The 22,478-nt window shown below is 36.2% G+C and overlaps 1 protein-coding gene across 1 annotated transcript in view; it reads left to right on the forward strand.

Annotated features, from left to right (window-relative positions):
* The window catches only part of LOC120630795 (potassium voltage-gated channel protein Shaw-like), a 241,637-nt gene that overhangs the window by 19,629 nt on the left and 199,530 nt on the right, over window positions 1-22,478 (forward strand). The window contains exon 2 of the mRNA XM_039900074.1: window positions 18,318-18,467. Within this exon, the coding sequence (XP_039756008.1) occupies window positions 18,318-18,467 (150 nt within the window). The remainder of the gene's footprint in view (window positions 1-18,317; window positions 18,468-22,478) is intronic.

Consider the following 22,478-nt stretch of genomic DNA (forward strand, 5'->3'; position numbering starts at 1 on the left):
ATTATGCAAATTAATAATAAATAAATATACTAGGAAATACACTCATCGCTAGCCCCAAAGTAAGCGTAGCTTGTGTTATGGGTACTAAGATAACTGATGAATATTTTTATGAATAACACACATAAATACTTAAAATATACATATAAACACCCAGACACTGAAAAATATTCATGCTCATCACCATACATTTTCCAGTAGTTGGAATCGAACCCACGGCCTTGCGACATTCGGCCGTCGAAAATAAAGATCTATCTATTTATCTAGCTCGGAAAGCTGGGGTCCCAAGGTGCTGGCATGGTGACTCCACACAGGTAAACTCCTTTACGACCTGGTGACAACGCAGTCAAGCGCTAAATTGTGTGGAATAAAAAAATAAAAACCGCGGTGTTGGCTGGCTCCCACGAAGTGGACGACATCAGACGAGTCGATGGAAACAAACGGCCCGGAATCATGGAATGGGAGCTCCCTACAAAAGTATGATGTCCAGCAAGTAATGATGACGGTGAAGAGAACAACAAAAAACTCTCAATGTGGAAGGAGACCCATGCGCTATAGTGGGCCGATAAAGGGTTGAAGAATCAAAAAAAAACACTTGAAGTCTGCTTAATTTTTGAAAATTTCTTTTTATTATTAATATTTACTCTCCGTCCTTTCAGTTATTACTGCTTTAATCTCATATTCATTATGCTACCCAACGTACGGGGTATATAATGTCAACCCCGACCCTCCTGTAGGCCGCTGGGGACAAGGGTCCGCGCAGAGTACATTAAACCGCGTTTATCGCTGCATAAACTTCATACTTTCTTCGCCTTTTACCGCCAGGTGAGGCGAAGCTCATAAGTGGCAGCGTTTTCAAGGATGTGTAACGTACAATAACGTATCTTATTTTTTCGTTCCATATCCTCAGTGACACTTCATAGACGCACAATAGCACTCATTATCATCATCATATCAACCCATTACCGGCCCACTACATGGCAAGGGTCTACTCCCACAATGAGAAGGGGTTAGGGCCGTAGTCCACCACCCAGTGCGGATTGGTGGACTCCACACACGTTTGAAAACACTATGGAGAACTATCAGGCATGCAGGTTTCCTCACGATGTATTCCTGCACCGTTGAAACAAGTGATATTTTAAATACTTAAAACACACATAACTTTGAAAAGTTTGAGGTCAGTGCTGGGATTCGAACTCGGTCCCCAAACAATAGCCTATCCAAAAATGTTTACATAACTCGTATGGCAGGAGTTTTTTGATTTTAAACCATTTTACTGCTAAAATTTAACATGATCATCGTGTTTGCTAGCACTCAGTATTTGTGATATAAGCATTTAAAACGCTTCAATAGTGAGCCTTCTAGGTTCGTTCTAAGATGTTGATAAATATACATCCAAATATAACAACATAGTTAAAACTGAGTGAAAGGGTTGAATTGTTCATAATGCTTTGCGTTTCTAATATCAGTAAGAATTATGTTCTTTGGATGGTTCAAAAGCCTATGACTTGTACTCTACTAAAAAGCTGTTAAAAATTAACGAAGCCTCTGTAACTTGAACGGTGGAACGATGTTTTTTCTTCGATTTCTTTTCTGCCATTTTGTTTCAGCAATTCTTTATGGCACCGCTTTCTGTTTATTTAACTACGGTCCGCTTTTTATACGGAGTGCGTATCAAATTTCAATTCATTTCGAATTGATAACAGGCAATTTTAATGGTAATTTTTTCGACATCCTTCAGTCATTGACCTGCCTATACGATCTGTCTTGGTCTCAAATTTAAAATTCTTTATTCATGTAGGCCTATCACAGGCACTTATGAAGCGTTGATACATAAATGTTTAATATATACATAATTGTAAAGGTATGGTGATAACTTCCTTCGCCAACTTGTAGTCAACCACGCTGGCCCAGTACTGATTGTTGGACTCCACACACCTTTGAGAACATTATGGAGAACTCTCAGGCATGCAGATTTCCTCACGATGTTTTTGAATTTAATTACACATAACTTTTATCAAGTAGGACATCTTTTTGTTCCAATAATTATTACATTAAAAAGTAGTTATTTTTGAAGTTATACTTCCTTTGGCACGTTACGAAAAAACTATGAGGGTACATTTCTACGATGCGCACGCACACCGTCACAAAAAACCGACGCCCTGAATTCAGCTGTAGTCAACAAAGTAGAAGTAAGGACATCTACGTATGTTTGCGTGAGAACAACAACTGTATTCACGAAATGTATTTATTTGTAATATTTAAATAAACTTTATTTACTAGATAGTGCGTTATAATAAAACTTTCAATGTGTTAAATACCTTTTTTTATATTATTAGTGTCGTTTTTTCTACATACGTAGAATAAGGCGAAAGATAAATTTTTTGATAAGATTATTATCTTGTTACGCCAAAGAAGTATAACTTCTAACGCGTGTACATAAGTGCACACACGTTTTTTTTGTATGTAGATGAGCGCTTGAATGCCGTCACACCTGATGAGTGATGATGCAGCATAAGGTTGAGCACGCTTAGGTAAAGAAGTTTTACGTTCTGGTACGACGCTGCGTTAACCTTGATAAATATGATTCCGAAGGTAATTTTGGACCTGCCAATGCATTAGTTTAAACAATAAACACCCTGAAAAATATTCATGTTCATCACACAAACATTTTTCAGTTGTGGGAATCGAACCCACGGCCTCGGACTCAGGAAGCAGGGTCGCTGCCCACTACGCCAGTCGACCGTCAAATGTGTACTTGTTTATTGTCTGGAGAGAGGTTAAGGTTGTGCTTGCTACCACACTACCGAAAACGATGTATGCCGAAGCGATTAAACGTTCAGATACGATGCCGCGTAGAAACGGATTACATGTATGCATGTATAATGTTTGTGTTTTCATAGTTTAGAGTTTTTTGTAAATAGTTGATGTTGGGAAAGAGCAAATGTTGAGTTTCTTGCCGGCTTCTTCTCGGTAGAATCTGCCTTCCGATCCGGAGGTAGACTCACTACAAACAGACAGACTTGACGTTTCAAAAGTGCTTATATCAGGCCTAATTGAAATAAATGGATTTTTTAATTTTAATATTTTTTAGAAATACCTAAATTAAGTTAACAATACTTTACAAAGCCTTACTTATGAACTTGATATTTAGTAAGAAAAGTATCTTAATTCGAAGTGAACAAGAAACGGAATAATCTCCAGAACGCCGGTTCCAGATGCCGTGGCCACCTGAGTGTATTTAGATGACTCATTTAAATAAATAAAAGCAAAGAAACACTCTGTTTGAAGACTTAAAACTTCGAAGCGTAGCATTCTTTTTCTTTTGTAATCAGTTGAGTTTTTCGATTCCATTTTAGTCTTAGATATGCATCTGACTTTGGAATTGTGTTATGTAGAGTATATATTGTTAAATAAACACGATTTTTTTTTATATAGCATAAAATTGTGACACATTCAATCAAATTCATAATTAAAAAAGTCCACCACGCTGGCCCGGTGCGGATTGGTGGACTCCACACCTTTGAAAACATTATGGAGAACTCTCAGGCATGCAGGTTTCCTCATGATGTTTTCCTTCACCAGTGAAGCAAGAAAGATCTGAGACGTCTTAATTAAAACCCAGAGACGCCAGAGATACAATAATAAAATCTGTAACAAACTAACTGTGAACTATACGAATCGTTTACACAAGCGTTGATTGAATGCTGCATTGCCACAACATAGCAAATGGCTCTTACCAAGCGTATACATTCCCAATACATGATATCACTCGCGAATATCTCAACGAGACTGTAAACATTCCACGTTTGTATCAAAAATTATTTGATGTAAGAGAGCTTGCGAACTAAGAGTTTTAACTTTTTGAAGTAAAACTTCTTTACAATCGCTTGACTTGGGGAGTAAACTGGTGATTGCCATACCAGAACGTAACAAAGAGTGTGATCGTTCGAGGTGAACGAAAGTTGAGAGGGAGATATAAGTTAGTAAAGATAGAATTACGTTGTGTATATAACTGTTTATTTTTTATATATGTATTTGATAGTTTTAACTACTTTTGTGATACTGCTAATATGAAACAGTAATCATTTGTACATTTGGGGATAAGCGAGGGAAATTGCTCAAAAGGAAGTATAATCCTATTTTAGAATCTGCAAATGAAGACTCCATTTTCACATGATATATGACACTCCACTTAACTTAGTACCTTTGCTTTAAAATTATACCCACATTTCGGGCAATAATTCAACACGGGAATTTAAATAATTGATTTACGGTTCTTCTCTACATTCCAAGTTCTAAAAGAACCTACATTTGTGCCAAATTTTGTAGATCACCGGGGAGTACTTATTCTAGTCAAATATGTTTCTAATGGCTGTATGTTTTTGTTACTTTAAAAAAATAATGTTTGTTTGCGGAATTTCGTTAAGATCGGGTAACGAGAGCGTTACGAAAAGTGTGATTGGGCGAGGCGAACGGAAGTTGTGAGAGAGATATAAGTTAGTGAAGATAGAAATTGAGAGGTACGTTGTGTATATAACTGTATAATTTTACATTATACATATATGTATACAAATATAAAAATATAAATGGACCTAAAGAAATTTTACTTCAATCATCTGGTCTAAAGCACAAAGGCTGTATCTTTATGTTACTTTTAAAAAAAAAGCTGTGTCTATGTGGAATTTCGGTAAGATCGCTGTGCATAATCTCACCTAGTGATAAGTGATGATGCAGTCTAATATGGTAGCGGGCTGTCTGTCAGTGAGTATGGCACATATATTTAACCTGTACCCCTAGTCGGTTTCTACACGACATCGTACAGGAACGCTTAACCGTTTCGCAGCACGTCTTTGTCTGTAGGGTGGTAACCTCCCACCAGAGTACCCAAAAATATTTTTTTTTTAATCTCCACTCTCTAAGTTACTTGGTTTTTAATTTAATTTTAATGTTCTCAGGATTCACTCTATCTCAGTGACTAATTTCATCAATTTTTCCTCTGTAGATATAGGAATGGGTAGAGCTTAGACCTTCCGCGTAGACCCAATGCGGGTTGGCGGACTTAAACGATTAATATTAATTATTGAAAAATCTATCTAGATACCAGAAATTCAGTCCTTTCTAATATCGCCATCTCGCTGCCGTGCGTAGTACCTACGCTACTCGACTTGTATGTTTTGTTAGGGCTGTATCTGATTTCTTTCAGTACAAACTACGGCACTGGTTTTCTGAAAAACTATTAGAATTTCGGTTTCACAGATAAGTCTCAGAGACTGTAAATAATGTACCTCTACAGCCTCTGAATTATTACTTCGGTTTTCATTTACACATGGTATATTTCCACAATGCTTTCCAAATATGTAACCATTAACTATTAATTGTAGTCGTGCCTATTATTTCTACTATCCTACTCAATCACTCAAAAACGGCTGAGCGGATTTGGATGAAAATTGGCATGCATGTACCTTTCACACGGAAAGTAACATAGGCTACCTTTTACCCCGATTCCTTAAGGAGTCGACAAGAAGTCCCGACAGAAAATTGTCGACAAGAAGTCGCGGGCAGTAGCTAGTATTCCTATAAATTACATTATAAGATAGTAATCTACTAAAAATACCAAATTAAGTTGTTGCGAGCTGACCAGGGACGTGTTTGAAAATCGCGTATTGCTTTAGTTTTAATGTTACGAATATAATTATCACGATTATCTTAGAAAAACTTACATAAACATAATATACATTAAACTACAGTGCCTTTTATAGAGCTGCTTAAAAAGTTTTTGCTTAGACTATCTAAGTCCTTTGATGTCCCCAGTTGACCCCCAAGGAGGTATGTAATGAAAGTTTTTTACGTCCTCACAATTTAGGTTGCCCCCACGTAGGTATATTAACTTGTAAAGTGGTCCCTAAATAAAGTAGGCATGTCATTAATCCGCGCTTAAAAAGACTTGCCTTTTTGTACCAGATACGTACATTGATATAAAGAAAACGAAGATCCCGGGAGCGCACCTACTCTGAAGAATAATATTAGGACTACGAGTATTAAATAAAAATAGCAAAAAATCACAACTCTTTCTTATTTTTAGCTCATCAATATATTCGTTCAGTGCCAAAGAGATAGCAGGATTCCACCAGGGTTGCAAAATAAATTCTGTCTGATAAATATATAAGACTTTTTCTACAAATTTTGTTAATTTTTTTAACTGTTTTTATTAACTAAAGCTCAGTACTATTACATTATAAAATAAAAATAAAATAAACATATTACGACAATACACACATCGCCATGTAGCCCCAAAGTAAGCGTAGCTTGTGTTATGGGTACTAAGTGACTGTTGAATAATTTTATAAATAGTATACATAAATACAGATAAACACCACTGAAAAACATTCATGTTCATCACAATAACATTTTCCAGTTGCGGGAATCGAGCCCACGGCCTTGGACTCAGAAAACAGGGTCGCTGCCCACTGCGCCAGTCGGCCGTCATTATGATGTGACATGTTACTGATGAAGGTAGGTATTGGCGCATTGGGTAGGAGCTCGACTTTCAAATCCCAACATGCACATCTAACTTTTCTGAGTTATGTGCGTTTTAAGTTATTAAATATCTCTTGCTTCAACAGTGAAGGAAAACATTTAGAAGAAAACTGCATACCTGAGAGTTCTTCATAATGGTCTCAAAGGTGTTTTGAGCCCACCAATCCGCACTGGGCCAGCATAGTGGACTACGACCTTAACCCCTACTCATTGTAGGAGGAGACGCGTGCTCTATAGTGGGCCGGTATAGTGGGTTTATGTGCAGGACACACGAACAGCTGGCGCAAAAAATTCTAGATTAATCGGCGTTATTCGGCTACACTCATTTTTTATTATTCCAAAATTAAATCTTTCCGCCTCCGAACTCCGAAGCCTCCGAACTCTTTGGCAACTGTCAAGTGAACTTGTGCGTAGTACACGTCGTTCAAAAAGAGATGTCTGCATACCTTTTGTCCGCCATGAAGTGCGCTTGTGTGTAATTCAAGGCGTGACGAGGCGTGACTAACGACGTGTTATAAACCACCTAACTGTGACCGCAAGCTCTGTGAAGGAACTTCGTTCAAGGTCTGCCTGTATGTATACAAAACTATTATGATTTTAAAAATTTTAATCACAAAGTGATTTTTCGCATAATCCAATGTTGAATTTTTTTAATTTTTTATAGTTTGTTTCTTATTTCGGGTGTGTCATTGGAGCTCTGTGTAAAGTCCTATAATTTAATGTTAATGTCATCAAAGATTAGCCTAATCCAAAAATAATTGCTCCTACTAAAGGTATTCCTTCTAGAAGCCCCCGTCAAAATTAACTTTAGGAGATTTATTAAAAAATCACAGGCATATAATATATGATAGTCACTTTAATTTTATTCAGTCAAATAAATTTTATTCCTTTAATATATTTATGATCTTAGATTTGTATATCAATGGCCATATAAGATATTTTCAGAGGCTTTGAATTATAAATGGCAAAGGTCAGGCCTTTATTACATTTTTAACACAATATTACTTGTAGTTAGCTTCTTTTGTCATGGTAAAGAATACCTCTTTATGAAGAGGTTTTGTGTTTATATGTGCGTTATAAGGTGCGTGTACTTGTGTGCGTTGGTGTGTGTGTATGTGTTAATATGTGCATGTGTGTTCGCGTGAGTGTGCGTGTGCGTGTGTGTGTGTGATTTTTGCACAAAATTGGATATGGCCTGGAGGCTGTCAACGCAGGTTTTACCTAATTCAAGCACGGGTCCCCAACCACAAACCATAAAGCCCCTACTTTTAATAAAGTTAACATTATTCTCTTTCTCAAGCCCTTTCATTTCGTACTCATCTTAAGGTAACTGTAAAAATTATGTAATCCGCCAATTTGTGACGGCGGCCATCTTCGATCCCCTTCACTTCATGAAAGATTGTCAATGAATTCACCTTTCAAACAAAAAACAAAAAACAATCGGTTCATCCGTTCGAAAAATACAACGCCAAAAACAGACACGCACACACATGCACGTCACACCCCGTGGGTTTTGCGTCGGGGGTTATAGCAGGTAATTCAAATTTATTCTGCAGTATATATATATATATATATATATATATATATATATATATATATATATATATACTGCAGAATAAATTTGAATATATATATATATATATATATATATATATATATATATAATTGAGTTCTGAAGTTGATTAAAAAATAAAACATAAGTAATATAACTATAACCTAAAATAAACTATTTAAAAACTAAATAAAATCTAAAACGTCCTCGAAACCACCGCAGCGAGGCACAGTTCCTAATATGCTGGCAGCATTTCCCCTCTGGATGGCCAAACTAATTCGTTGGCCAAGGTAACTGCCCGCTCTAGGATCACCGGTAGACTCGATAACCCTTTTCGATAATTCTTTGAAAAGGGCTCTTGCCTCCCAAAGTCTCTACACCAAAAGGCACAAATATGAAGCTGCTATCCAGGTTTTCATATTTACGCCTCTTGGCCTGCTCGGCACTGGAAGCAGCCGCACCTACCATTGACGAAGTGGCAATAATATAATAATATATATAATTTATATATATATATATATATATATATATATACGTATATATATGTAAGTCCACCAATCCGCACTGGGCCAGCGTGGTGAACTACAGCCTAAACCCTTCTCACCGTGGGAGGAGACTCGTGCCCTGTTGATATGATGATTATGATAAATTTTAAGTACCTATAAGTAATGTGGAGAAAATAAATAAATCATTCATTCAGACTCATTCAATTTAAGGCATAAAACATAAAGCTTTTAGGCAACAACGTCAACGGTGTGACTTACCTAAAGTTTCGCAGCAAAACAAACAAGGGGTTTTCGCATTTATAATATTAGTATGAAATCCTCGCTTAGCAAATGGAGATAACTAATTCCAAAAACAAACCATGTTACAGTAGTCGTAAACTCCCCGATAACCCAAAATGCCACACAATAAAAGCCCGTAGTTGACCTCTAGGTACCCGCGTAAATAAATAAAACGTTTTCCGTTGCCGTTATAGTCCTCAAATATAGCAATCAAGTTTACGTTCCCGGACGCCCTGCGGTGAACCGCTATTCTAACCATTTTGTGCTAATATTTTGACCGCTAATCAAATCGTTGGATATTCCCCATAGTTTTGCAGACCGTTGTGTTTCTTGAACTATTAATACTAATAACTATCGCAAAATTGTATACGTTGTTTTGTTATACTTTTTTTTTCTATATACTTTTTGTGGTGTGCAATAAAAGTATATTCATTCATTCATTCATTCAATAACTTAATAGGAATTTAATATAACATTTTTGTAGTATTTTATTTATTTATTTATTTATACTATTTATTTGCACACAAAAAATACAGAAGAAGAGTAAAAAAAGACACAGAGAGAAGCGGTGTACAAAATGCGGCCTTATCGCTTAGTAGCGATCTCTGCCAGGCAACTTTAGAATAAGGAAAACAAAAGGATAACAGACAGGTTGTGCATATTTAAAAAAATACAAAATAATAACTACATACTTGAACTAGATTACAGGTCAGTGACAGAACCCAAAGGGTTTGCATAAAAGACATTAAGTCGCAGGGGTCGGCTACGTCAATGGGTGTCCCACAGGGTTCAATCTTGGGTCCCTTTCTATTTTTGGTGTATATAAATGATCTACCACACCATGTCAGTAAAACCTGTGACATTGTACTGTTTGCTGATGATACATCTCTAATTTTTAAAACTGATAGAGGTAGAGACAACTCTGACGATGTAAGCCGTGCTATGTCGCATGTGTCACACTGGTTTACTGTCAATAATGTACTTTTAAATGCAAAAAAAACTGTGTGGAATTTATTTTACCAAATGTAAAGAAAGTTAATAAAAATATAATAATAAATGGAGAATCACTAAAAATGGAAGATTCCACAGTTTTTCTGGGCATGACCTTGGATTGTAAGCTTCAGTGGGGTACCCATATAGATACACTAGCAGGTAAACTAAGCTCGGCTGCCTACGCCGTCAGGAAAATTAGACAGATTACTGACGTAGAAACAGCAAGACTTGTTTACTTCGCGTACTTTCATAGTGTGATGTCTTACGGGATCTTATTATGGGGCAAAGCTGCTGATATTGAAACTATATTCATATTGCAGAAAAGAGCTGTACGGTCAATATATAAACTTAAATCACGTGAATCCCTCCGTGAAAAATTTAAAGAAAGTGGTATACTTACGGTAGCCTCACAATACATTTATAACAATATAGTATTTGTAAGACAACATATTAGTCTTTATAAACAAAAAGTGGATATAAACAGTCGACTTACAAGAAATGGTCATAAATTAGGGACATCTGCATATCGTCTGCGAAAGGTGCAGAAGTCATTTGTGGGATTGAGTATACGCTTTTATAATATGATTCTTAAGGTAATTTTGGACCTACCAATCCATAAGTTTAAAGAATGTGTTAAAACACATTTATTACAGCGAGGTTATTATACAATTGATGAGTTTCTTAATGACAAGGTTGCTTGGAAGCATTCGGCTCCGCTTTCATCTCTCACAAGATAGAAAAATGAATGTTAAAATATAAAATGTAAATTTTTGATGTTGGAAAAGAGCAACTGCTGAGTTTCTTGCCGGCTTCTTCTCGGTAGAATCTGCCTTCCGAACCGGTGGTAGAGTCACTACACACGGACAGACTTGACGTTTCAAAAGTGCTTGTATTAGGCCTACTTGAAATAAATGAATTTTGAATTTTGAATTTTGAATACACAAATAAAACAATATGTCCCTATCCCTATCCCTATCCCTATCCCTACTAATATTATAAATGTCAATGTAAGTTTGTTTGTTACGCTTTCACGCAAAAACTACTTAACCGATCCTCATGAAACTTTGTACACATTCTTTGAAGTGCAAGAAGTAATATAGATACTTTTTTACCCGACATTAAGCTCGGTTCCTTTGGGAGAGGGGATGAAAGTGTTTAACGATTTAACACCATAACTCCGACAAATTATAACCGAATAAAATAATTATTTTTGTATATTCGAGGTTATAATATGTGTTTAATTTTGCACAAACTTTGTATAGATCTGATGATTGTGGTTGGAGATAGAGGACAGAACTCCTCAGCGGACAGCAGCAAACCCCTCATTTAAAGCTTAGCGATACTGAATTCTTAATTTTTTTTTAGAACTTCAACTAAATTGAATGCCACATCAAAAAACAAAATCAAACGCAGACGAAGTCGCAACAGCTAGCACATATATAAAATACCTAGTTAAAAATACTGTATAAATGTGTTTAATTTTAGCTACTAAAATTGCGAAATAAATCTGGAAATGGAAAGGTATTTTTAGTTTGCAACGTTCTGAAATAAAATACGGTCATATCAAATCATATTTCTGATTCCGTATAGGAACCGATACCAGAACGTAGGTTCCTATATTACAGCACATATTAGAATCACGTTACTATAGGATATGCTAACATACGTAAATACACGTTTGAACATATTTTCTAGTCTCGCTGAAGGAATTGCCGATATTGAATCTGCCGTTATTGAATATTTTCAATCAAATACCAATTGCGTTAGAAAGGTTTCTTTTATGAAGCCTGGAGTAGAGTCCTATTTAATTGACGCTGCAAAATTGAGTTCCCATAGCGAAGTTAATGAATTACTTGGAAACCCGATTGAAAATTGATATCAAAGAGAAATTAATTAGAACAGACGGATGCATAACGGATCAATATTTAACTTTCGTAGAGAGTTGTATTCGAGGAAACTGTTTTAGCGATTTTGGTCAACTCTGTAGATAATATTTTGACGATTTTGTACATTCGTCTAGTTGACCGAATTTAAATATTATCAGCCTAATTCGCTGTAATACCATTGGCAATTACACCCTACAGTCCGAATCACAAATATCGAAGCTGCTTGATGGCAAAAATAGACATGGCGGTTGCACTTCCCCGGCCGATATCTGTTGCAAACACGCTTTGGTACCGGTAAAATTTATATTTTGTCATCATCATGATACTTTAGATATCCCACTACAGAGCACGGGTGTCCTCCCACAATTAATAGGTGGTTAAGGCCTTAGTCCACCACGCTGGCCCTTTGCGGAATGGTGGACTTAGGCATAGGTAGGTATAAAATATTAGCGAATAGAAGCGGTGACAGCCCAGTTGGAAAGACGTCGACTTCGAGGTTCAAATCCGAGCACGTACCACTTACTGTTCTAAGTTATGTGTTTCAAGCAATTCAAATATAACTTGCCTCGACGTTCGCCGATAATGGTTGAAATTACACTTTTTAAGACGTGTTATTTGCATGCCTCATGTCTCGTTGCCTTGTATCTAGTCTACTTAGTATACCAATTGTATAACTATAAAAGAAACCGTATAAATATTTTCATTTAAAAGGCATACAATAATGCGATAGTTTAAAAGATGGTTTCGAGCTGCATCGGCCAACCTTGACACAGGCTGGCCCTGATTGTACGTTTGTCCCACTTTCCTTATTAAATGAGAAATGTTGGTGGATTATGTTTTGGACATAAAGGCCTTTTCAACGTGTGCTCTATGCATTTATAGAGCATGTAAAGAAGGGAATAAAGAAAAAAATTTTTATTTGGCCCTATACATATACTTTTTAAATAATAATAAGTAGGTATAATAATATCGTCCGTCCATTATTGACTACTAGCTGATACCCGCGACTTCATCCGCATGGATTAAGGTTATTTTTTCCCACGGGAACTCTCTTATTTTCTGTGATAAAAAGTAGCCTTGGTGCTACTTCAGACTACGATCTATGTCTGTAATAAATTTCAGCCATATCGGGTCAATCTTTTTGACGTGATTGAGTAACAAACATAAATACGTTCACCTTTATTATATTCTAGCTTCTGCCCGCGTCTAAAGCCACTTAGTTACCACGGGAACTATTCGAGAGATCGGTATAGACAGTACAAGCCGTGTTCTATAGCATAGGTGACATGGTTACCAAGTTTCAAAACTGTCTGCCCGCGGCTTAGCTCGGGAACTACTTAAGGAATCGGGATAACAGGTAGCTTATATTCTTTTCCATGTCAAAGGCTATATGCGTGCTAAATTTCATCCAAATTAGTACAGCTGTGTTTGCGTGATTGAGTAACAAACACCCATACTTTTACATTTTTAATATTAGTAGGATAATAAGAACCCTCTCCCGTCTTCTTCTGGCTTCCACTCACTTCTTTTAGCCGTCGACTCGGCTCACAAACACACCATGTCTCCGTTGCACGTTTTGCAAAATATTAAAGTATTGCACGAATGGAGTCGCGGGAAACCGCTAGTAAAATAATCACACTTATTCGCATTTAATCGCAAAAGTTGCTCACAGCGTAGTTACGCCGTTGCCTTTCTTCTTACGTGACACGACTTGAGTTTGTAAAGGTTCACCCAAGGGAAATCATAATATAGTTCATTCAAAGGGACAATAAAGTAAAAAAAAAGGTAACAGGATCTATTATCCTGGCATTAGAATAAATAAATAAATATATTACGACAATACACACATCGCCAAGTAAGCGTAGCTTCTGTTATGGGTACTGTTAGCGACGCAAACAGCCGTATATAATAAAAAAATATATATATTTTATAAAAATATATAATTAATATTATATGATATTTAATTATATATGTCAATCATTAGACCAACGAAAGGAGGAAGTATTAAGTAGGTAGCGTAAGATTAACTATAGTAGAAAAGAGCGTTATGTGACAGAGCTCGTCCGGGGAAGTCCCTACTACCACCATGATTATCTCCGCCAAAAAGCAGCATTGCTGCTTTCTGGACTGAAGGGCTTGATACGGGAAGTAGTAAAAGTCTATGCGCTTCAAGTAGTAGTAGAGGTTCTAAGGTTCGTCCAGAGAATTTCTAACGCCATACTTGTTTCCGCCGCTAACCCGTGTCGCAATGGCGTGGTTGCTGGTGTAATTACAGGCACATGAAGTTTAAGACGATGTGGTGATAGCCCAGTGGACGCAAACAGCCGTGTAATTAATAATCAATTAACAGAATATAAATAATTTGGCTGCGATAAGTTTTTGTCTATGGTTTATAAATTAAATAATGAGCAAAAAACGGAACGTAGGTGGCGGGGTTGGCAACCGTCATTCTGACAACACCGAGGCGGTCCAAATTTTGAGACGTTGACCGCAACCGACCGCAGCAGCATTCTTTTTTAAAATTCTTCAGTTCTTACAACATGAGTACCATCAAATCAAGAGTGAATAGGCATCTTCTAGGCAAGCGCGCTCCACCTTAAGCTGCATCATCGCTTACCATCAGGTGTGATTGCAGTCAAGCGCTCGTCTGTAAACACAAAAAAAAAAATTCGCCAACCGTTGTACACACGTTCCGGCCAAGTAAGTAAAGAAATCCTGGGTTTTCACTTGCCCTTACCCCTACAGGTATTAAGATGACTGATGATAATTTATACCACATTAACACTTTTAACATACAGATAAACACACAGACACTGAAAAACATTCGGTTTCATGACACAAATATTTTCCGTGTGGGAATCAAACTCACAGCCTATGACTCGGAAAGCAGTCAAACTGCGCCAATCGCCAGTCATATGCAGTAGTAAATATATATCCTACGACAATTCACACATTGCCATCTAGCCCCAAAAAAAAAACATTCATGTTCACCACACAAATATTTTCCGTGTGGGAATCAAACTCACAGCCTAGGGCTCGGAAAGCAGTCATATTCAATAGTATTGAATAGATAAAATTCCATGGGTTCCCTCGCTAATAAAGGAAGTCAACTTTCCGGCTAAAATAGACTTTAAACAAATAACCATTCTAGGATATAATCATTGTCATCATATCAACCCACTCTTGTCATGATGTGAAACAACAAGAGATATTAATCTATATAAACAAAAAGTAGATATAAACAGTCGAATTACATGTAATCGTCATAATAAAATGGCATCTGCATATCGTCTGCGAAAAGCAGAAATCTTTTGTTGGATTGAGTATATGCTTTTATAATATGATTCCTAAGGTAATTTTTGACCTACAAATGCATAAGTTAAAATATATGTGAAAACACATTTATAACAGCGTGGTTACTATACAATAGATGAATTTCTTAATAACAAGGTTGCTTAGAAGCATCCGGTTCGGCTTTCATCTCTCACAAGATAAACAAATGAATGTTAAAATGTAAAATCTAAATTGTTGATGTTGGAAAAGAGCAACTGCTGAGTTTCTTGCCAGCTTCTTCTCGTTAGAATCTGCCTTCCGAACCGGTGGTAGAGTGAGTACAAGCAGACAAACTGGACATTTCAAAAGTGCCTAGTAGGCCTACTTGAAATGAATTTGGAATTTTGATGAGAACGGTCTACTCGATGGACTACGGCGTAAACCCTTCTCGAGTTCGAATCCCAGCTTGTACTCGTACCTGTAACTTCTCCAAGTTATTTATTTATTTATTTAAACTCTTTATTTGTACACCACTACACAGTTAGGAAAATAAAGGACGAATAGAGAAACACAAAAAACTGGAGTAGAATACAAAAGGCGGCCTTATCGCTTAAAAGCGATCTCTGCCAGGCAACCTTAGGATTAGGAGACAACAAGAGCGAGAACAAATAGGTGGTGTAAAATTATTATAAACCTACATTCAAATAACGACATACGAATACATAAACAAAATATACACAAATAAAAACATAAAATAAAATATTTCTATATATAAAATAAATATAAAAATAATAAACTAATATATATTATGAAAAGCTATATTAATGAATAGATGGTATAAAAATAAAAACCAGTCGTCTTATTGCGCAAGATAATAAGAAAAGCTTTAACTGCATTTTTAAACATATCAAGCGATTTTGCCTGTCGTAAGTTCGTAGGGAGAGCAATCCACAATTCGCTAGCCTGAACTGCGAAGGAAAGCTTATAAAACCGTCTTGTGGAATGGCATGCTCAAAGTCAGCAAACGACACGATCTTAAGTTATGTGCGTTTTATGCAATACAAATAATATCACTTGCTTTAACAGTGAAGGAGTTCACCATATTGTCCTCAAAAGCGTGTCCAAGTCCAGCAATCCATATGGGGACCGCGTGGAAAGCAGATTCTACCGAGAAAAGCCGGCAAGAAACTCAGTAGTTGCCCTTTTCCAACATCAACATTTACAATCATTTTTCTATTTTGCGGGAGATGAGAGCGAAGCTGGCTGCTTTCAATCTACCTTAACATTATTTTTTTTATTTAAATATATATATAAATATGAATGAATATAGAAATAAATATACTACGATACACACATCGCCATCTAGTTCCAAAGTAAGCGTAGCTTGTGTTATGGGTACTCAGATAACTGATGAATATTTTTTTATGAATAATATACATAAACTTATTATATATTGATAAACACCCAGAACTGAAAAACATTCATGCTCATCACACAAATATTGTCCAGTTGTGGAAATCGAACCCACGGCCTTGGACTCAGAAAGCAGGATCACTGCCCACTGCGCCAATCGGCCGTCAATTAGGAAATTCATTGTGAAAGGGACCCATGCCCTGTCTGTAGTGGGTCGCCAATAGACCAACCAATCGCTATTGGCTCTTAGAAACCCGAGTGTGAAGTGTTAATGGGTTTTAGCAGTAATAACTATTCGTGAACTACCCTAATTATCTCAAGATACGCCTACCTTTTGATGTCGTTCCCGGTAATAGAAACGTGCTTAGTTTGGTTTGGTATAGTTATCTTAACTCAGCTGCGGTTATCTTTGGATATAGGTTCGAGGAGGCCGAGTTCAAAACCAAGCACGCACACAACTTTTCCAAGATATGTGCATTTTAAGTATTCAAAATATCGCTTTCTTCAACGGCGAAGGAAAACATCGTGAGGGAACCTCACTTCGCAATAGCCTCGAATTTTTTCGAATTAATTTCGAATTTAGTTTTAATAAATTATTCATCAGTCATCTTAGTACCCATAACACAAGCTACGCTTATTTTGGGGCTAGCGATGAGTGTATTTCCTAGTATATTTATTTATTATTAATTTGCATAATACACACGTTTGCATAGAAGCCATTTAAATATCAATGACGAAGTCACAGTGTTTTGCCATTAGCTGGCGTGGCGTGCTATGTGCCCTGCACATTGCCACTTCAGCTTTGCGACTCGCTGAGCTATGTATGTGACTCTAATCCAGAAGTAGAATAAAGAAGTTAACCCATGTAATAAAATAAAATATCTCTCTCTCGTTATTTTATTAGCAGATATAACTTTCTCCACGGCGAATGATCACTTTACCCAGAAATTGCTCGAGGGAAATCATTTACTTCAAGAGTTGTTTAATCTAAGGGATCATGAGGCATACATAAATAATCAATTCGCTTCATACTCCTTTGATTGATTCCCCTGAACTTATTGGATGGGGGAGAGGGGAAAAAAGTTTCTTGCGTTCGCATTGGAGGTTGGATGTCTTCATTGACCTGTGATATCCTAAATCCTGACATGACCTATTCGATTTTAGTATGCGACGTTGTAATTTACATATTTTTTTTTTTAATAAATTAAATTAAACCAAATATATAAAAATTGTGTACTTACGCTTTGAGGAAATTTATAAATATGTTATATCTATAATAATATTTTAAAGCTGCAGAACTAATTTGGTTGAACGCACTACTCAAATTCAAATTAATTTTTTTTTATTCATAGACCTTATCACAGGCAATTATGAAGCGTTCATAAATTTAACATGTTACACTAATGTTAGTGATGTTGATAACTGCATTCGTTAAAGTAAAACAAAAGCTAGGGGGGACCCAAACGCGCCCTGGTCTAAGAAGATCCCACACCAAACTTAACCAGTTTTTTTTTGTCATCACCATCTCACAGTCGAGTTAATGTTGAGCTATGAAGTTAGAGAAAATCATACCCCAGCTTTTATATCATGGAACATGGAATCCTTAATATTATAATAGGATTTTTCTATAAGCTTACGTTTTATATAAACTTTGAACTTAATGAGAGACATCTCAAGGATTTCATCTGGTAATTTGTTATAAAATGATATACAATTACCCTCAGGTTCCTAGAATAGTAACATATTAAATCCATGTTTCTACATGAATCAATGTGTAAAGTGTATTAATATGTGAGAGTCAAATTGTGTGCGCGAATTGCTCTAAAATTCTTTCGCCTGTTTGGTACTGATTCTAAAACTACGATTTTTCTTTTTTAGATACGAAACCTATAAGGCTACGTTAAAAAAAATACCAGCGACGCGGCTTTCCAGGCTAACGGAGGCCCTGGCCAACTACGACCCAGTCCTCAACGAGTACTTCTTCGACAGGCATCCGGGGGTCTTCGCACAGGTTCTCAATTATTACAGGTATTTAATGCTACTTTTGAACCGATTGATATCTAATGTTAGGAATGGTTAGGAATACATAACTTCCGTCCTGCCGAAGGGTCGGAGGTAGAAATAAAGCTTTTCCACCACGCCGAAAAAAAAATGGTTAGGAACACGGATTTTGTAGGTTGCTTGCGCCCGCCTCATTTTATTCTATCTATTTACTTTTGTTGGTCTGCTCATTGGCACCGTTGTTGAGCAACGCGTTTCTCTGTAGACGCAGTGTAAGTTCAGAGAGAATTGATCCTGTTCAAAAGTTGTAAAACATTTAAAGCTTGACTCATACGCGGCCGAAGGCGTGGGGGATGGCTATATCATCATATCAACCCATTAACGGCCCACTACAGGGCTCGGGTCCCCTTCCACAATGAGAAGGTGAACTTAAAATACCTTTGAGAACGTTATGGAACGTAATGTACAGCTCTCAAGCATGCAGGTTTCCTCACGATGTTTTCCTTCAACGTTGAAGCAAGTGATATTTTAATTCCATAAAACGCACATAAATTAGAAAAGTTGGGATCCGAACTCGGCCTCCCGAAAGTTAGGTCGAAGTCCTACCCACTGGGCTATCACCACATCCAACCTGCATAGTATTATGTAAAAACTTTTAGAAAATTACCACCCATTCATAATATAATACAAATTCGTTTTTTTCTTTTTTTATGAGTCTTATTATATGGAAATTGTCATAGATTTCTCTTCCAAGACAGAGTGGCGGGACTTTTTTAATGGCTCCGAAAACTTTGCCGTCGTACCGTTTTTTGGCTTCGTTTATTTTCTGGAGGCGCGAATACTTTTCATAACTTTTTTCTTACCGAAATCTATTTAAGTTGCCCCACGTTTTCGCTCGGAGCGTTATTTGTGAAATGAATATTTTTCTCCATCTCAAGCATTTTATTGTGTTTTTTTCACTATAATTTAGCCTACTAGTCTAAGATGGTAATGGTGTAACGTGTTAGAAGCAATGCCCATATTTAACCCAAACCCCTAATAGTTTTATAAGTGACACTGTACCGAAACGCTGAATCACTTGACGACACGTCTTTGCCCGTAGGGTTGGTGAATTAGCTAAGGCCGATGACTTCCATCAGCCCAGACCAGAGAGAATTCAGTTTTTTTTTAATTATTTACTATGTTTTTTAATTTTTTTTTTTAATTCGCGTATTGGGGCAATACGCGAATTAAAAAAAAGTGCTGGATTCTTCGGTTCCAGTTCTTTGCTTATAAGACTATATACAGCTTACCACTGCGCTAGGCCGGATGTCAAAAACATGGAAATAATTTGGAATCTCCTAAACTTTATATTAGCTCGCTAACATGAATTTTTAAAGGAACATTTTACCAATACTAATTTTGATGGACTTTCAAAAAATTTAAATTCCAAAATTTTACCGGCCCTTACCGGTGATCCCTGGAACCCAGAAATTCATCAATTGTATAATAACCTCGCTGTAACAAATGTGTTTTAGCATATACTTTAAACTTATGCAATGGTAGGTCCAAAATAACCTTAGGAATCATATTATAAAAGCGTATACTCAGTCCCACAAATTACCTCTGTACCTTTCGGAGACGATATGCGTATGACACTAATTTATGACCATTTCTTGTAACCCAAGACCTCCGCTAATCGGACATCAGACCCAACCACTGTACCAGGGCGGTCGTCAAAAGCGTAGAGAAAATAAGTGAGTTGTTTTAGGCACCCGACCAAAACGAACTAAAAAAATTACAGTACAATCTCGTTATTTACTTTATAAGCTCGCACAAATGTTTTTTTAAAATTGTTATCTCAACAATTCAAATTTGGATAGTATCCCAAAAATTGTTGCAGTTATAAAATCCAAAATGATAAATTGGTGTTGTATATAGATGTTGATTGGCAATATCGTGATTTCGATTCGCTTCGGAAGATTCGGATTGGTTAATGTGTGGCTGAAGCGGTGATAGGCTCAAAACTACATCGTGTAACGATAAAAGAAGGAATTCCGGAAATTACGACCACTAAGCTGTATTACGCGGCCTGGAGAATAGAACTTCGGCACTTATTTTGGGTGGCCGATTTTGTACCGGCCGAAACCGAATACATGACCGAAGTTTTTAAACGCTTTTTATTAGCTAAACTATTTTTTTTGTATGTTAGTATGTTTGTAACTGACTCCTTTGGAATTGATTTTGACCCTCTTCAAACGGTCCGATTTCGTTCAAACTTTGTAGATATATCGAGAACAGATAACAATACACTAATCTGATAAGAAATAAGAATGTTCAAAATAAGATTTTTTTAATTCTCGTCTTTTTTTTTTTTTTTTGTTTATTGTTTATTGTTATTACATCTATAGTCGATAAGGCAGGAATGATGTTGATTTTAATTTTCATCTATTATTTTTAGCTGATTATACTTTATTGCCATACACCGTACTGTATTAAAAAACGATGGACCCCCACTCTTTTTTTAGAACATTATAAAAAAGTATTACGAAAATCAATAATTAAGCTCTAGCCAGAGTATTAAGAACATACAGAAATCGTGTACATGACTAATTGAGGCATCAAAAACCACTCCACTTTAGTAGGCTCAGGTATTGGTAACATCAATCGATTTAGCAGTTGACAGTAAATATTTTACCTCAAATATGCTAAACGTTTAACATAAAATGGAGAAAATGGGAAAATGTTGTGAGCTAGCAACATTCCACGGGATTTAAATACAATGCTCTGTATGCAATAATGTCTGAATGAGGGTTCTGTATGTTCTTAATTCTGTGGCTCCAGCCTTAGCTCTAGCCTTTGACCGCAGTTATCAGAAACGAGATTATCTCTGCAACTTTACGATGCTGTTTCACCGAAACCACGCAACTGTAAAAGCATCCTTAACTACCAAGTTTTAATGGTTTGCCATAAATTCCCGGTTTCCTAGTTATGACAGCTTTTATTTGTGCAAATAAAGTGTATGTTTTGTGTGTGGTACCGAGATGTCGATTAGAAAATTTCCCCTCGTTACCATGCTACGAGTAGGTATACTTGATTCAAATTCAAAAATTCTTTATTCATGTAGACCTATCAATTTCAAATTCAATTTATTCAGCACAATACATAATGTTACATTTATAATACAATATTTAGAAATATAGAAATGTGTGTTCTTTATTTATTTCAACATCTTTAAGATATTTGTTTTATAAATTTAACCTAAAATAAACTATTTAAAACTAAATAAAATCTAAAACGTCTTCGAAACTAAAATAATTAGAATATGTTTAATTATATTTTGACAGGCAGCGACCCTGCTTTCTGGATCCAAGGCCGTGGGTTCGATTCCCACAACTGGACAATGTTTGTGTGATGAACATGAATGTTTTTCAGTGGCTGGGTGTTTATCTATGTGTTATAAGTATTTATGTATATTATTAATAAAATTATTCATCAGTTATCTTAGTACCCATAACACAAGCTACGCTTACTTTAGGACTGTATGGCGATGTGTGTATTGTCGTAGTATATTTATTTATTATTTATTATTATTATTATTTAATGTATCGTATGTAAACCCAGGCAATTATGAAGCGTTCATACATATATGTTTACATAATTGTAAGAGGATGATGCCACGAGAGTTCCAAACGTGCCCTGCTCTAAAAAGCGCCCCACAACAAACTTATATTTTTGTTATCACAATCTCACAGTAAATTAATATTAGTTAGAGCAATTCACACCCAGCTTTTTATCGTTTAGGTAATCCGTAACTGTAAACCGTGCGAACTCCGTCTTTAATGTGATAGCCGAGAAGACGGATTTGTTTTGTTGCACTCTATGTGAACTCACAAATATAGCGATTTGGATTTAACCATATACATTATAGTTTAATTTTTATTAAAATTTATATAACATGCATCATTGTCGCATTAGATAACTTTGTACTATTATGAAAATTAAGCTTAATTTGCTATACTCCGCGAAAAGCAGGAGAATCTGTGTGGTGTAATTAAT

This window comes from Pararge aegeria, chromosome 17 (assembly GCF_905163445.1).
Source record: "Pararge aegeria chromosome 17, ilParAegt1.1, whole genome shotgun sequence".
Lineage (NCBI taxonomy): Eukaryota > Metazoa > Arthropoda > Insecta > Lepidoptera > Nymphalidae > Pararge > Pararge aegeria.